Source organism: Esox lucius, chromosome 6 (assembly GCF_011004845.1).
Source record: "Esox lucius isolate fEsoLuc1 chromosome 6, fEsoLuc1.pri, whole genome shotgun sequence".
Taxonomy (NCBI): Eukaryota; Metazoa; Chordata; class Actinopteri; order Esociformes; family Esocidae; genus Esox; species Esox lucius.
The window spans coordinates 27,683,107-27,701,636 of NC_047574.1; the positions used below are offsets into that span (position 1 = coordinate 27,683,107).

Genomic DNA, 18,530 nt, shown 5'->3' on the forward strand with positions numbered 1-18,530 from the left:
ACTAGGAAACATAAAAACAAATATTACTATTAGATTATCACCTTCCTACCACTCTGTGGAACAACTAATTTCAGTCTTTCTGTAACTAGGGATATGTGGCCCTAATTATGCTGTAATTATTAAAGCAACTTCAGAACCATTTGAATTAATCAGTTGTTGGGAAGCAAATTAAACCTCTTACTCTTTGAAAACAAAAAAATGTGTCAACAGCAACAGAACAACATGTTAATTACCAGTTAAACAGCATTACCAGTCAGTGAGCACCTTCCAGGTTCAGGGTCTGGCCAAAACACTTGTGGATGTGATGTGCTTTAGGGGGCAGGAAGAGTTTCTTGTTGCAACATTCTATTTAAATAATGTAAATAATATTTAAATGACATTGTCTTCACAACAATTGTTGTAGTGGAAACAGCCTCTTAATTGCACCATTTCACATCCAGCTTGCATGTTTCGGCCATCAATTATAATCATTTTTTAAACTTAAAAAATATGCACAATGCTTAATATAGTTAAAACCTTTCCCACAGCTACATGAACATTAGCTAACGCTTGTTACTGTAGCTTGCTAGCTAAGTCAGGCAAAAAATCACAGTAATATTAGTATTTAGAGTGTATTGGGATGTTATATAAGTATCTAAAATTACCTATTTACCACACCTAAGTGTGATTTGGCCAAAAACATTATCCTGCTCAAAACCTCTTATGTCTTTCCGCTAGTCTGGCTAAAGTTAGATGAATTGTGTGAGGTCAGTTTGCAGAACTGAACCATGGATAAGGTTCCATAGGCTGTCAGACTACTTTTAGTGTAAAGAACCATCTAAACAAAATCGAAATCCTCCTTTTGATGTGTCACATACTTAAAAGAAATGTAACTTAGTGATGAAACATGCAAAGATTGCGTGCTTGCCCAGCACATTATAGCTAGGAATTTTACATGTTTATTCTCTGCTCTGAATTGTTGCCTAGTTACGCCTCTTAATTAATCATCTAAATCAGCATTCCATCTGCAACAATGTTGAAACATAGTTTCAATTTAAAATGTTTTAGTTAAATGCCAAATCAAAGCAAGCTAAATCATAACAAACCAAACCAGTGAAAAGTGAACCAGTCTGGTAAGAAACGGTTCAGCACCCAAGTGGGAAAATTTGACACATGAGCTTATTGTGGTTCTGAATTTCTGTTCCAGTGTTATTTTTGTTTCTCTTCTCACTCAATTCTCCTCTCATGCAAGTGTCTCTGCCTTGCACCTCCTGTGGTTTGTTCATGAAAACTGTATTGTGCTTGTAGATAAGAGAGAAGTGGAAGGTCACAAGCACAGTTGTTTCAAAGATGCAATTTATTCATTTTATCTCACGGGTTATATTTTCTCATATTATCTGAAGAGAGCACTGTGAGGAATGGTGGAAGTCATGCACTTTGCCATTTTAAAAGCACTACCCTTTCATGGGTTTTCCACGGTCCAACTGCATTGCAAGGTGCGAGGGAATGTGGAAAGAGAAGGTTGGTGATATGAGGTGACAGAGAGACAAGAGGAAAGACAGAAAGAGAGATGACTCAGACCTGTCTCTGATATGTTGTCTCTCTGCTTGCTTTGATCCTGGCTTTGGACAGAATAGTACATCTGAGCACAGCCTACGCAAAGGCCGTGAATAGACCTAATGATGGACACAATAATAGCACTTTTCTCCAGACTGAAATTAGTCAAATCAAGTGGCAGTTTGAATGCTAAAAATAGTGTGGGCCCAAACCTATATATACAATGCCCATTATCTTGATGAGCTCTCCTGTGAATGAATGGGAAGTGTTGAAAATTGAAGCCACGTGAATTAGGACAGGGACAATTAAATACCTTAGAGATTAATTTAGTGATTTAAGTCTTGGATCTTGAAAGGTGTTAATCATGTGCCTTCATCTCAAATTTAAATGAAGAGAATGACAGAACGAGTGCCTTATAGATAATTGATTTTTACTTTTTGTGCACTGGATTTCCTTAATGCTAGTAACCATCTTCTCTTAGTTATCACTGTCACAATTAATCATTATAACCAAACTGACTTTGGGACTATAGTGTCAAAGCAATTGCTCTTTACTGTCACTTGGTGCATTTGTATTGTATTTTAGTGTGTCTTGGCAAACAGATTGTATGTGTTTCTACTTCTGGGTCAAACTGGTGGAGCTGACAGGTCGGTGGAACAGTGGCGGAAATGAGGGAAAGGGTCCACAGAGAACTGACCTGTGGAAGAATGTTGACCCTGAGGCAGGAGATAAATACTGTACGTCACAAAGCATACTACTTATATAAGACTTCTTGGAAAAGGTTGCCAGTGAGAATACCGTCAAAATGATGAGAGTATTACTGACTCAGACACTCACTTGCTCCAGTAGACATAATACACTTACATAGACACAGTATGTAGCCTTTTGTAAGCCTTTGGTAAAAGGCAGCATGGTCTAAACAGCTGCCTTTTTTAAATGGCACAAGTTTTGCGTGAATCAACTTGTTGGAGACGCCATTGTCTGGAATTCCGCCTGTCAAATAGTGGTCTTGCCCCTGAAGTTCGCCAAAACCATGGCATTAAATGATCTGATTTCGAAGAATAAAACAGGGCAACAGGGTTTGGTATGGGTTAAACGGTTGGCATCCTGTTCAAAGAATGACAAAATAAGCATCTCTGCCTCATTACCACCTCCAGAAGGCAATGGAAAGCAGGTTATTTGTAGAGCCGCCACTGTCAGACCAGTATGGTGGTGGAGGGCCAGGGAGGACCGGTCAGAGACAGCTTGAGGATGGGCAAGGTCACCACAGCCCCTCCTTTAGACACAGCAGAAGGTGCAGGCCAGCGGGGTGAAGTGGTGGAGCAGATGGCAAATCTCTTCCTTTCTTCTCTTTTTTGTCTGTCCTTCTCTTCTCATCCACCTGTGGAGGCGGAGTCCTCTTGAGACATGTCCCGCCCACTCCAGGAACCGGGATGCCGGTCATTTATCACTGAGATTCAAGCACAGTGTGCAATAACTCCACTTCACATGCTCCACTCCACAGCACATTCAGTAGCATTGTCAGGTCAAGCAAAGGACTCCCTGGTCAAGTCCCTTTAGTTTACTCTTTTGAGAACAAAATCCAGTATATGACTCCTGAGAAAAAAAACATTAAACAATCTCCCTAGAGGCTATCGTGTTTCTACAGAGACAATTGGTAGAGTCCTGCTTTGAGAAATAAAACGGTCCATTATCAGTAACTTCAAATTTACACATATTCTTTGTAATTCAAAATCTGGATGTTATATTATGTTCTTGAAATGTTAATAAGTCAGTGGGCGCCGCGGCAAAAGATATCTCAATGCCTGGTGAGACCAAACATAGGAGGCACAGCAGGGAGGACGCTGGGGCATGCAGAACAGTCCTTCCCAGTCCCCCCACTCAATTAGCGGCGGACACAGAAACACCACAAGCCACCAGTAAAACCAGCCAATCCAAGCAGCAGTGTCCTGGATTGGAGGGACCCTCATTGCCCCTGAATGCGAGAAGCAATTCTCCCTGTGCATTGGGTCGGCTGTGTGCCTGGGCTGAGACAGCACTACGGTACCATTACTGGGAGTGGAGATGGACGTGCACCTCCATCTCCACTGCGTGCATCTCTTCCCAATCGCCAAGGGCACCTTGGTAGCGGAGCTCTGCAGGGTCTTGGACAGACAGGAAACCCACAGCCTCTTTACATTGTTGTTCGGCCCATTTAATTTTCCAACTATCCCAACTATTGGTTAGTTGGCCACTGGTTAGTTGGCCACCCAACTGTTTACATTAGCTAAAAGGAGCTATTAGCAAAACAAAACTTGCAAAAACTTTTGCGTTTAAATTGCTGCAGATATCAACTTATTTTTTGTCGTGTGGATAAACACATCATAAACTAATAGCATATCAGTTCCAGTTGTGATGCTGAGGGAATGGTTTTTGGCAAATGGACACTTATAGCAGACCATTCAATATTTTAATAGTAAAATCATTTATCTTTTTTTATCAATCAGATCAGTAAAAGATTTGATGTGATTAATCTAAAGTTAGAGGGGGAAAAAGAACAGAAATAGGTTGCCCTATTAAAACAGCAATTTTGGTGTTTCTAATAGTATGTTGAAAAGTTGTCTATGGCAGAATTGTATATTTTGAACCCATGTTCAGATATTTCTGAGTATAGGGAGTGCAACTATCTGTACTGTAGACAAGCACTTTGGGAATATGGAGGATTGACGTGAAGGAAAGGCTTACTTAACGATTATTTCAACACCATCATCTTCATTTTAATGAACAGTTACAGTAATTGATTGACCAATTGTTTTCATGCAAATTAAAACATTTCTGCAGGCCCCTGGCAACAGGGACAAGAGCAGATCTCTCCCAAACACCTGTCATTCGCGTGTGGGTGTCTCCAAAACTCTGAGCTGTGAAGCCAGACAATCTGACTATTTCTCCTCTCCCTCCTTTCTGTCTCCACATAGACGGCAGCCATGTATCAGTTTCACATCTTTTTGGGTGACTTGACGTGCTGACAGGACTTGAGAGTCAAGGAAACACATTGTCCTTATTCTGTCACCCTCCTCCATTGGCTTTGACTAGCCCAGACACAATACATTCCCGTGCATACAGCACATCCAATAAATCACTGTCCTCTGATACAATACCAAAGAGTTTACTCAAGGAGATATGAAATTACCAGCCTTCAACCTGATCTATTTCTGTCTACTTCTATTCATTTAGGGAGTGGCTGACTTGAAATAAAACTTTTTGTCACAGTCAGTAAAAGTACACAGTGATATTCTCAGTGTTGGACAGTAATAGGCTACATTTTGTTCAGAGTAAAAGTCCATAGAGTTATAGGTTGTGTCGCATGTAATTTAATGCACATACACATGCGTTTAGGGTAAGTCCATTTGAATTGACTCCCTTTAAGAGAGCTCCTCTTTTGATTTGAGCATAGCTTTTCCATATCTACATTATTTGCCCATTATCCCTCTGGCACATACAGTCACGTGTATGATAACTCTAGAGCCTTCGGAGCATACAATCACACGAGTGAAGCAACAGTCAATACTAGGTTTGACCACGCAGTTATTCACTCACAAACATTTAGCTCAGTCTGTACCTATGTATCTATATGTCATCGATGTGAGCAGGACAATCGAATGTTTACAGCCGTAGCAACATTGAACTTATAAACCGTTGCTATACAAACCAGGATATGAAGCAGAGGCGGAGCTTTAATGGGTGAGATGGCTCCCAGGGGCCCACAAGAAAGTTTGTCTTATCAAAAAAAAGATTGTGAGAAGAATAAAAGTATATTTTGAGTCTTCAAACAAGTATTTAACACTCATCATGTGCCCATTACTAAGTATACAAGAATCAGAAGGAATGACTTGTCGTAAGTATGTGAAAACATGAATAGAATAAATAAAAGAATGATTAACACACCTATTGCCTGATAGTTAACTCATGTTTTATATATTTTTTGAGAGTGCATAGCCTTTCGTGCAGTTAAAAATCACACCACCATTGACAGTTGACAGTTAATTTCCTTATGCATTCATTATGCATTTTAATCTACCTAGATAGAACATTAATTAAGCATTTTTTTTTTATCTTTCAAATGGAGCCAACTCACAAAGGAAGACATTCTTAAGTTGTTTTACACCAATGAATCTGAACATGTGACATGTCAGAATCTAAACAGTGGGAGCTACGCCCCAATCTCGTGGCTACCGAGAACACTGAACCTGAGGCCCCTGAGGTAAGCAACCACATTCGGACAAAAGATGCAGCCATTGCCTTCATAGTGAGTCAGTCTAAAGTGCAAATCCCCTTGCCATCTCCCAGTAAGGTCGATTGATTCAAGCTCTATGTGAGAGAGCAGCTGGTTGGAGACATAATGGAGATTATTCTGGTGTAGATAGAGCCCAAAGGAGTGAGGGGAAAGCTTGCTAAGTTACCTTCCTGGTGGCTGTCCTCCTCATTGGAATAGTGAGAAAGAGCTCCCAGAGGGAATACTGGAGCACGTGTTTGTACCATACAAGGGTAAGTTGCCATTCTAGCATTCAAGGAATTTAACTAAATTTAAATTTCCTCACTGCTTAGACTAAATTCTACATCCAGAAATTGTATTGTTTTATTCTGGATATGCTCAACATGCTCTTAAAGACAGGATGAATAGAATGGACCTGTGCCTTGAAACTATTGCCATTTAATTGGTACCTCATTGAAGTTGAGAATGATGGTCCCCTCACTGTTGTATGTTACTTCAAATGGGCATTAATATTTATTATCTATATTTTTTGTGATTCCAGCAGTTTAATCCAAAAGTTTAGTTCATTGTCTGATGTGTGGACCTCCAACCATTATTTGAATATAATTTGGTAGTAAGCCAGTAAATCGAAGTACACACTTTTTATTACAAATATGTTTAGACAATTTCCTTAAAATGAAAAGGATTTCAAAAAGTGATTGTATTCAAATAGATTTACCCTCCACTGTTAACAATGGATTACACATAGCACACAAAAGCATCCATAAATCGTATTCTATTCAGTGATAAAAGTAGTGCTACGTTTGCTTAAAGGCAGTTTGTGGACATAGTGTTTTACTGAATGGTCCGGTCATCCATACCATAGCTCCCTTGTCAATGTCTTAGAAAGACTTTATGCAAACTCCTGGTATCATCACCTCCAACAATTGATAGAGCATAGTACTCCCCTGACTTTGTTTTTATATTGAGGTTTATTTAGGGACATTTGAGGATGCATAGGCTCATTATCAAGGAAACGGTTGCTACTAAAATCCTTTGATATATACATACATGGTATACCCACCGATTTAAATGACCAAGTCCATGATTGATCATAGCATGTTAATGGGATAGGTGTTGGAGTACGATGATTGAAGACTACCAGTAGAATGTTGCTGAGAACAAACTGTTGTTTGCATAGGGACAAATAAAAAGTGACTGGACTGCAAAACACAGCAATTTTTCAGCGAATAAAGCACTTTAATGCAAATTAACCACAAGCTGTCGTTTTATTCACACATTCACCATTGTAGTCACGAAAAAGCTCACATATGGTAAGGAAATGGGGGATTGAAATGTTGAAATTATTATTTAAATAAAAAATATTGTAGAGCTGATATTGTACTTTACCTTTGTTTGGTAACCATGACATTAACAATTAACTTGTTAAAGTTAACCAAGTATTGTGTATTTGTTTATTCAAGTAATTTGAGAAGTAAGAACCCTGCCCCTGAATTATTGAATTCACTCATATTGTTCCCTTCTTCCAGACCACATGCTTTTAGGGGAGATAATTGGTGGATGCTCCCATCGTTTTGTTTTATTGCATTTTTAGACATATTGTAATATAAGTTAATGGTGCATATCACTGCTGCTAGAATTGAGGGGCTGAATGGTCTGTTGATTCCTTGCAAAGCCAAGCAAACAAACAATGAATGAATGAAATGGCCAGTAATAAACTTGCCTACACTGTGGTTGCTGACACTTAGCTGATTTTCTTTCAAATCGATTCCTCACCTTGTAGCAAGAATGCACACTGTGGAGTGTGTGATATGTGAGAGCAATCCTCTTTGGTTGATAAGAGACACAGAACCAAGACTTCAACTGCTGAAAGTGGCAAGATTGTGCAACTGTCAGGCCTGATCCCAATAGTAATGACTGAAAAGACGTATATCTCCATGTAGTATTATATAAGCCGCCTGCCTTACCTGAGGAGTGAAGAAAGTTGAATTGTTTAATTGCTTCACAACCAAAGGAACCAGACCTTCAGAGACAGCCAGCTGGAGGTCCTGCTTTAGCACAAACACCCAGTAGTCTCAAAGCAAAAGCCATTCGTGTGGCTCACTGTTTGACCAATCTGCCTGGGTTGGACTGAGGGGGGAGAGTGAGAGCTGGGCCCTGGGGTTGAGTCCTCAAACTGCCTGGGATGCTCTACTTAAAATGTCTTAAAATAGGGTGATTCACTAGGATGTGATAGTCCCAGTGATGTATAGTATATCTCCACTTTCTGAGGTAGCATGGGATTTGCTTGACCTGAGCGTTGTGGGAAACTGGGCTAAGTTTGTCAATAGGACAGCAGACCATGCTGATGGAGGATCATGGTCTTTATATCCTTCGCAGGTAAATGTGAATGACCAAGCATAGCTACCATAGGAGGAATAGTACCAGGCATTCCAAATGGAAGGCCCCTATGACATCCCTGTCAAAGTGTGTTATATTACTACTTTTTTCCTACAGAGGTTGATCAGCTCTGACAGTATGCATGGAGAGTATTTTGCATCATTACTAACCCCATTTATATATTTTTTTTATTGTATTTCGATGTAAAATCCCACCACTGGTATTTCTTTATATTTAAATAAACATCCTATACTCACATCAAACCCCATCCCACGCTCCTCTAACTGAAGAACACCCAGACGATCACAGCTATACCACTCTCCATACCCAATCCGTTGTTTGCTGGTACATCAGGATTTACATACGCGTGTATGCCGGTATAAAGGTTTGCAATTGCCAACATCTATCTTAACAACCGACACTGTATACTCAATGGGAACTGACCTGTTATATGACTGCAGCATCTCCCAGTACAGCTGATTGGCTTTAATTGGCGCAATTTACCGTGCTGCACCCGGGGAAGATTTTCATTGTGACACAGGCGGTTGAGGCTGCAGCGGGTACAGATCGCTCGCTAAATGATCTCCAGTGGTTGCGGAGGTTCAAACGGAGACTAAACGGGGGAATACAACTCCATCCGTAGCCAATTACCGTCCTCTGAATTCCCAGGTGGCTTGGCTCCAAATCACAACGAGCGCTCTCCTACCAGTTGGAGGGTGATTACAACCATTTTGCTCCACTAGGCTCTTTTCTCACTTGCCCGCACTAGCGCCACTCTCCCTTCTCTTGCCATTTTATTTTTTTACCTTGTAGCCACGGTGGGCATTTGTTCATTTAACTTTTCATCAATCCCTGTGATAAGAATTTCCAGAGAAGAGAGGGTTTTGATTGACAGAGTTGAATGTTTACTCGTTAAAGAGGCTAACAAAAACAAGTAAGGCATGATGAAAAGACAAGAATCATGAATACTGAATCAGCATGACAACGGAACACGACTATAAAAATCTACCCAGATTGTGCTCTTTGAAAGAAGATTGCAGAAGTGGGTAGCTGAGCTGGGTTGACAGATGGGAATGACGCTTTGTACTGTGCGTAACCGCGGTGGTACTCTATGGGTGTCCGTGTGGGGAAGACGCTCTTAAGCGTTTCTCTGCCAAGGTTCCACATACTCCAAACCCAGATGGACAAAGATGTCTTCCTCAGTTGTGGTGGATAAAAACATTTTCTGTGAAAAAACAGAGACAAAGTCAAAGGGTTAGATTCAGAAATTAGGTTGACATGAGCTTTTTTTAAATGTGTTGCTGGCATGAAATTCAAAGAGGGCATATATTTTTCAAGAAACAATAACATTTCTCAGTTTCAACATTAGATATGCTGTCTATGTAGTATTTACAATAGGGTTTACATGATTTGCACATAATTGCATTCACATTTTACACAGTTTCCCAACCTTTTGGAAAAGAGGGTTGTATTTAATTGCAAATAATTGTTTTAAAAATGTTGCCACATTAATATTTGAATGTTATCCATTAATTTCTCCTTTAAATGTGTTACTGCTAAATTGACCCATGGAATAACAGCAATATTGGTCATAATTAGAAAGTGTTCAATGGAATCTGATTTAGGCATCTGACTCTTTCAGCTGATACACCGATGAAGACAGCTTGTCTGTTGAAATGTTGGAAAAAATAAATGATTGCATCGGAGCCTTTGGAGTGTGTGGCTTTTGCTGTCTTTTTTCAATGTGCAACATTGCCGACGCATCAAACTGTGAAGGGTGACGTGGCTTGACAGCAAGACGCCACACACTCACTGAAAACATCACATGTGACAAAAAAGAGAAGAATGAGCAGATCAAAGGTCACTCATGTTGGTCTCAGATGAATGCAAAGAGGAAAACACAATATCCAAGGGCCAGTAAGGTCAGTTACGCGCTTGCCTTCAGACTTTTGTCTTCTTACTTCTTCTGAATTGCATCCCTTGAACCATGCATGCACAGTAGCTATGATCTGATGAAAATAAAAACTATTAAGATGTGTGCTACAATAGAGGCTATCAATACCATGGCCACCATTTGCTATAGAACTGTAAATGAGCCAACACTGACTGTACCGTGAGCACCTAGATTTATGTCCAGCTGTCTGTGTCCTCCTCACTGTAATAAAAATGTACTTAAACATGAGACCTGGAAAAATCCACAAAGGAAAATGAGCTAAATAGGGTCTGGAACCTGCTGTAAATCAGCGAATCCTCATAAAACATTGAATCAGTCAAATAGCTTTCTTGGGCAGAACTTCAATGGTGCTCAATTAGTGTTGTAATAGGTGCATGAGGATGGCCAGGAAATAGCAGATTAAAAAGTTAGCAAAATACTAGTTGATTTGTGCTATTTTAGTGTGTTTTACTGCTGCAAATGACAATACAGAAGAACTCTCTGAAAACAGAGAAGAAACATAACTCTTCGTGCCAATGGCCGCGTGACTGTGATGTACTGTAACGTCCAATGAAAATCTAACCGCCGGGCACCTGCTGTCCATTCGACCAATACAAAATGATCCAGACCGAACAAGGATGCGTGACAACGACAAGGTCTAGCTAAGTGAAACTATGCTCTGAGAGAAACGCCACTCTTGACGAGACAATCATTTTCACTGACAAACCACGCCAGGGGTCTAAACGGTTTGGCATACACAAATGTCATGTGACAGGCCGTGTCTCCATGACTACGTCGTGGTGACGAGCCTGACATACCTACTGAGCATTAGAGGCTCGATGAGAAGCTGTAATCCTGACAAGTCCTGCCTTGAAGTGCTAAACTAGACCTGACATAGAAATGAGAGGGAAAATGGTGACGTGTTGGGCCATTCTGTCAGCGCTAAGCCGATGATAACCAAGCATAACTGGTAGGAGAGAGCCAAAAGCACTTCTAGGCTTGTCTCCCGCCGTGCAAGCTCGTTGTTTACAATGCAAATGACAAAAGGGGTGCATTAGAAGCCTTGAGCGCACTTTGCGTAAAAGCAGTCAAGCCTGTCCAGGTCCAATCTGTTTTTGTATCACTCTCTCCATCTTCATTTGACTTCTATCTCTGTTGATAAAATCAATCATACAGTTGAAGCTTGAGTCTTTAAAGTCAAAATTTCACTGTGACCTGAGTCTCAGGAACATACGAATTGAGCGAGCACTCACACACTTTTGTTCCAGCTAAGAGAAAAAAATTGAATCACTGCAGGTCACCCTGGCTCAGTATCCCATTCAGAGCACTCTATTGAAAAGTCCCCCATGGTTAAAGCACATTAAAACCTTTCCACAGAGATGGCTAGCATTGGCTATTTTCTTCACAACCCCCTAGTACCAGAGCCTACTGAGAGTTCTCTCCACTCAGGAGCAAATAGTGAAAATCTACACAGTGACTTGGAAATTGGTGACGCTGCAACAGGGCTTTGGACATCTGAAGGTGGTTTTGCTTGTAGACTAAAGCAGTGTGTTCATGCCTTGTTAATATGATTCCTGCTTCCTGTTCAATGGGTAAAATCTGAAAACTATTAAAAAATATATTATAATAATAATACAGGAAACTATGAGAATCTCTTAAGTCCAGCAAACAAAGGAAACGGAACAGACAAGAATCAACTCAAACGTACTGACCAATTTAACCACTGTCCAAGATCAACACAAAGTCTGATCTGTGAAACGTGAACTTTGCCAAATCCCTCCAATCTCTTCTGGGGATCAATTTCGCTTGATTCACTTATAGACCACAGCAAACCAACAAAATGTCTGTTGGCTGAGTACATTTGGTTGCTCTTTTGTGGCTCAGCGTAAACCCTATTATTCCGTTAGGACTTCTGCAAAGATGCAATTTAAGCACTACATTTCTGACAAGTGCAGCAGTACCAGCTCAGTCCAAAGGCCAGAGGAGAGTGTGCGTTATGGCATGTCATGGTCCTTGCCTTAACAAGCAGCTAATCAGCTGTGCATTTCCTGTCCATTACATAATTACTACTGGGTGTGAACATCAGGCCTTGTGAACATCTGCCCCAGCTCTGCTCTCTGTCACTACCTCTCTGCCATGACACACAGGCTGATCGATGGGCTGATGGTAATGGTTGGCTGTTACTCAAAGGGCCATGCTCACACACACACGTTTTTGTTTTGTCTTCCAGCATGGTCTAATGTGCCAGGACAAATTTGATGGGCATGTTTCTCTAGTTTCTAAACACACACATACATACATACATACATACATATACATATATATACATACATATATATATATATATATATATATACATACATATATACATATATATATATATGTATATGTATATGTATGTATATATATGTATATATGTATATATGTATATATATATATATATATATATATATATATATATGTATATATATATATATATATATATGTATATATATATATATATATATATGTATATATATATATATATATATATATATATATATATATGTATATATATATATATATATATATATATATATGTATATATATATATATATGTATATATATATATATATATGTATATATATATATATATATATATGTATATATATATATATATGTATGTATATATATATAAAAGAAGACAAAGCAACTGAGGAAAAAGTATTGCAACTGTGTGTAATGCTTGACTGAAAGGCTTGACTGAAGATCCAAATGATCTCCATAAAGATAGATGTTATTTATATAATAAATATTAATGGAATCCCTGTTTTGCTACATATGCTTAAACTAATAAAGTAGTATAATAGTTGCTTTAAATAAATATACATACATACATACATACATACATACATACATACATACATACATACATACATACATACATACATACATACATACATACATACATACATACATACATACATACATACATACATACATACATACATACATACATACATACATACATACATACATACATACATACATACATACATACATACATACATACATACATACATACATACATACATACATACATACATACATACATACATACATACATACATACATACATACATACATACATACATACATACATACATACATACATACATACATACATACATACATACATACATACATACATACATACATACATACATACATACATACATACATACATACATACATACATACATACATACATACATACATACATACATACATACATACATATACATACATACATATATATATACACATATATACATATATATATATATACATACATATACATACATACATACATACATATATATACATACATACATATATACATATATATATATACATATATATTTATTTAAAGCAACTATTATACTACTTTATTAGTTTAAGCATATGTAGCAAAACAGGGATTCCATTAATATTTATTATATAAATAACATCTATCTTTATGGAGATCATTTGGATCTTCAGTCAAGCCTTTCAGTCAAGCATTACACACAGTTGCAATACTTTTTCCTCAGTTGCTTTGTCTTCTTTTATATATATATAATATATATATATATCCATATATAATTCTATACTGTAATTGTTATAATGAATAAATGCCATCAGAGGAGTCATTTAAAGTGACATTAGCATAAATGTAACCATGTATAACATAGAGAAGCTGGACAATATAATAGAAACACCTAACAATGTATCAATATCAAGGACCTATTAAGGAGTTGGGCTACCCTTTGCCTTGAGAAAAGTTCCAATAAAAGATCTGAAATGTATTTAGTTGGATTCTGCAGCATACATCAAGAAGAGAAGCCTTCAGTTCTTTGAGCATTGAAGGAGGTGGAAATCTTCCCATAAATGTTCAATGATGTTCAGATCTTGTGATTGGGGAGCCCATCAAAGGCATTCAACGTCATCCTGGTATTTATAAAACCCTTCTTATATTAGTTTAGTGGTGAGGATGGGGGCATTATTATCCTGGAATACTGGAAAATCAAGAGGGAGAAGTATTTGCACCATAGAGTGCACCTGGCCCCTTACTCTTTAGCCTTTATGAGACCATACAGAGCAATCAGGAGATCCAAAGACTCCCATGAGATGGCTGCTCATACCATTAGGGATCCTCCACCATGTTTAACAATAGGCAGCAGACATTGTGGACTGAAGGCATCCTTTGGTTTTTTCCAAACATTAACCTGTCCATATGTAGGAAATAGGGTGAAAGAGTAATCAGACTGTTTTACTTATTTCATGAACCTAATGTGACCTCTACAGCGAAGTTTGTAATTGTGATATACTTACTTCAAAGTAACTAATTTCCAGGTGGTCTTTCCATTATTTTTCCATCCCCTGCAGATATTCAGTGGTATACACATTATTTACAATGCAAAGTTACATATAACTGTTTCCAAGTATATAAATACCATTTTCCAGCTGGAAAAAGATTGTCCAGATTTTCAATAATCCCTGAGGTACATGTGAACGCACAAAGGCAACACAAATACTAGAAACAAACCCAACAGGAGGCCTGTTGAGGAGGGCTTTTTTGACTGTTATCTCTGTGTAGATATTTATCATCTATCGTACAACACACTGGGAGAACTTAGTACGTCTGAAGAATATTAAAATTCAAGATTGTTGGTTTTCTGTTGTTGGAAAGCAATAAATGAATTTAAAGTATTCAAGGAAAATATAGTAGTTTGAAATAGTCATTTCAATTGCCAGTTATGATGAACTTCCTGAACACAAAAAATTGTTTCCACATACATTGACCTATTGTCACACCCTGACACCATTCACCTGTGTTGTCTTGTGTTCCATCCCGACCAACTGTGTCTCATCTCCCCATCTGCTCTTGGGTATTTAACCTGTGTTCTCTTTTTGTTCTGATGCCAGTTCATCTTCTGTTTTTCTCCAAGATGAACATGCATTTATTTTTTCCTGTTCTCAATTATGTCTCCCAGATTTCCCAGGTACTGAACCTCTGCCTGCCTCGAACAGATCCTGCCTGCTTGTACATTTCCTGATTTACAAGATTGTTTAAATATACTTTGCCTGCACTTCAGAGGTAGGCTGGGTTCACTCTGGTAGGAGGGGTAGCTGGAGGAGATATGCCATTGAATGTACAGTAGGGTTGATGGGCTGGCAATTCCGTCTCAGTCTGCAGTCGGGTCTAAAGCTTCTAAAACTGTTCCAGCAGCTCCCATCAAGCCTACACTGAATGACGTTTCAACCCTCCTACCCAAGAGAACTCAGCCTACCTCTGGAGCAATACACTGGAGACCCAGAAACCTGCCAATGTTTCCTCTAACAGTGCTCTCTCTCAGAGATGTAGCCATTCTCATTTCCCATAGATAGCTCTGGGATAGCATATCTCATCACACTGATGTCTGGGGGGACCCAGGCCTGGGCTTCTACGATATGGGGGCAACAATCCCCCATCCGCCACAGTCTAGAGGAGTTTACTGCCGTTTGAGTTCTGTACCCTAGCCTAAAAGAGCTTGTGGAACCCGTATTCCTTCTTTGATAAATTCTTCCACAGGCAATGGAACATCATCAAGGATGAGCTCACAGCTAGAGAGCTTCAGCCCGGCCTCGACTCCCTCAGCAGCCGAAACTGCGGGAACCCGGCTCATTTCATCGCCACCTGCCTGTTAAAAGACCAGGCTTATCAGTATTTGCGCGAGACCCCTTGTCCCCTACAACTTGGACCACGCTGCCCTCCTCTGGGGATCCCAATTTCATTCCCTCCAGGTTCTCATTGATTCTGGTGCCAAAGAGTTTTTGCACTGCGTCCTTGTCCAGTAGCTAGGGATCCCTACGCAACCCCTCTCTGCTCCCATCAAGGCTTTAGACGGCCATCCCATCGGCTGGGTTATGCAGTCTGAAGTCCATGCAGCACACCCCAGTGTCTAACCTCCCTGGCCTGGAGGACGACCTTGACCTTTCCTCTGTCAGGACTGAATATCTGGATCTTTGGGAGGTTTTCTGCAAGTCTCGGGCCATCACCCACCCTCTGCATTGGCCTTACAACTGTGATATCCAACAACCCCCGGGACCTCACCTCCACAGAGAAAAGGATATCTTCTCTGTGGAAAAGGATAAAATCCTGCACCCATGCATTGACTACCTGAGACTTAACACCATCACCATCAAAAACCATTAGACACTTTTGCTCATCTCTGCTGCTTTTGAGCTGTCTCAGGGAGTGACCAGGTTCTCCAAGCTCAACCTGCGGATGATTGCAAGACACCGCCAGTGGCCACTATGAATACTTGGTGATACGGTTTGTACTGAGCAACACCCCTGCTTGTGTTCCAGGCTCTAATCAATGATGTGCTCCAGAACATGCTGAAAAGCATGTGATTTCCACCATTCCACGATTTCTGTTCCTGGACCACATCATCACTGCTGGGAGCCTCTCCAGAAGGACCCTAGTAAATGTAAGCACAGCAATGGAGTGGCACAGCCCAGGTCCCAGCTACAGCTCAATAGGTTCCTAGGTTTCATGAATTTCTATTGCCATTTCATCTGGGTTTAACAGCACTCAGGCATCTCCTTTCACCACACTCACTTTCACTAAGGTCCAGTTGGTCTTATCTACTGAGGCTGCCCATCCTTTTGTGGACCTGAAACAACGCTTCACTTCTGCTCCCATGCTGATCCACCCAGAACCCTCCAGCCAGTTTTTGATGGAAGTTGACGCCTTGCGCCTTGAACATAAGAGCAGGGATTTCCCAACGCTCGGACTGTGATCAGAAGCTGCACCCCTGCACGTTCCTCACTCACTGGCTGAACCCTGTGGAGAGGAATTACGACATTGCGGAAAAAAAGAGTTGCTCAAATGCACTGAACATCACAGTCATTCTGCACAATAAAATTATTGTGACATGGCACTTGACAACTACATAGTCAGAGTTAAGAATAATAATATATCAGTACAGGGACGATGGTGGTCAGTTTGAAGCAGTAGGGGACTACAGACAGAAACAGGGAAAGTTGAATATGGAGGTGAAGATGGCATTAGAGGAATGGAGGCACTAGTTGGAGGTGTCAGCGCAGACTTTCCATGTCTGGATCGAGCCATTCCTTATTTGTTTGTTCTGATGCCAGTTCATCTGGTGTTTTTTCCCAATCCCTACATCAGGGGTGTCCAAACCATTCTACGGAGGGCCGTGTGTCTGCAGGTTTTTGGTTTTTCCTATAAATTGGTTCCCAGTTCAAACCTAAACAACCAGGTGAGGGTAGAAACTAACCAATTAGTGACCTAATTAATCAATCAAGTACTAGGTGAGAGCAAAAACCTGCAGACACATGGCCCACCGTGGAATAGTTTGGACACCCCCCCCCCTACATGTATTTATTTGTTTTCTTTTCTCAAAGTTTACCAAACATCATCCTGCCCGACATAATCCTGTCTACCTGTACTTTGGTTTTTAATTGTTTAAATAAACTTTGCCTTTGCGTCAAAACTCCAGCCTTAGGAGTCTGCATTTGGTTATTTTGTCTGAGCATTGACAACTATTTCTATCGATGGGCAGAATTACACTTTCTGAAACATAGAAACAATTGTAACATAAGTGTCAAGGCTTTATGAAATGCACAACACATTTACTCAATAGTGACATCTCCCAGTTAGAAATACATTTAACAAATGTAATTTTTATGTATTTTCACATAGGTTTTTATTGTTCATACAGACGCATTTTGACATACTATTGGGAAATATTTTGTGGGGTAATGGTTTGGGGTGTGCTCATTGAAAAGGGAAAACAGAATGCGTGATTTGTATCCCACATCTCTTGTATTTCCAGTTTGATTTATATTAATCTATTATAATAATTTGTATGGTAAAGGTGTGTCATAGGATGCACAAAACGAAACAATGGTGTTTCAACTGAAAACATTTCAGTTGGACGACATTTTATCAGGATTCAAACTCATGTAGTGTTACTTAGAAGTTGGTGACACTACACACTGAACAACCACTGATGTTAAGATAGTTAAACTAGTTTGTCCTTAAATTGCTAAACAAGGTGTCTATTAGAAGTTGTTTGAAAGCATCAACATGTGTGCTCAGGCATCTGAGAACTGTGGAACCCTGCATTTTGCAACAAGTTACTACTAACTAGGCTACCTATAGTGTCCCACAGCTAACCCTCACAACCTCTCAGTAATCTCAGAAATGTCTCTGTCTTGTTCTCACAACACATTCAAAGTTGTTGGTATTGCCACCTGGTTTTCAAAACCTGAGACAGTCAGGTGTCATATTTGACACTCAACAGACACAGGTTTCATTTAATATCATGTGACAAACGTTTTGGTGCTTGGCATCCCGTGATCAGAAGTGTATCAGCACACGTCTTAAACATCGCTTCA

The 18,530-nt window shown here is 39.7% G+C and overlaps 1 protein-coding gene across 4 annotated transcripts in view; it reads right to left on the minus strand.

Moving 5' to 3' along the window:
* Positions 1–6,633: 6,633 nt before the first annotated feature.
* Positions 6,634–18,530, minus strand: part of dntt (deoxynucleotidyltransferase, terminal) — a 75,830-nt gene continuing 63,933 nt past the window's right edge. For 2 of the 4 annotated variants that reach the window (XM_010897008.5, XM_010897006.5), the window contains exon 11: positions 9,217–9,392. In XM_010897008.5, coding sequence (XP_010895310.2) covers positions 9,306–9,392 — 87 coding nt within the window. In that variant the 3' untranslated portion in view covers positions 9,217–9,305. Of the gene's footprint in view, positions 9,393–18,530 lie in introns of all 4 variants that reach the window. The other 2 variants (XM_010897005.4, XM_010897004.4) reach the window with 2 other exon arrangements.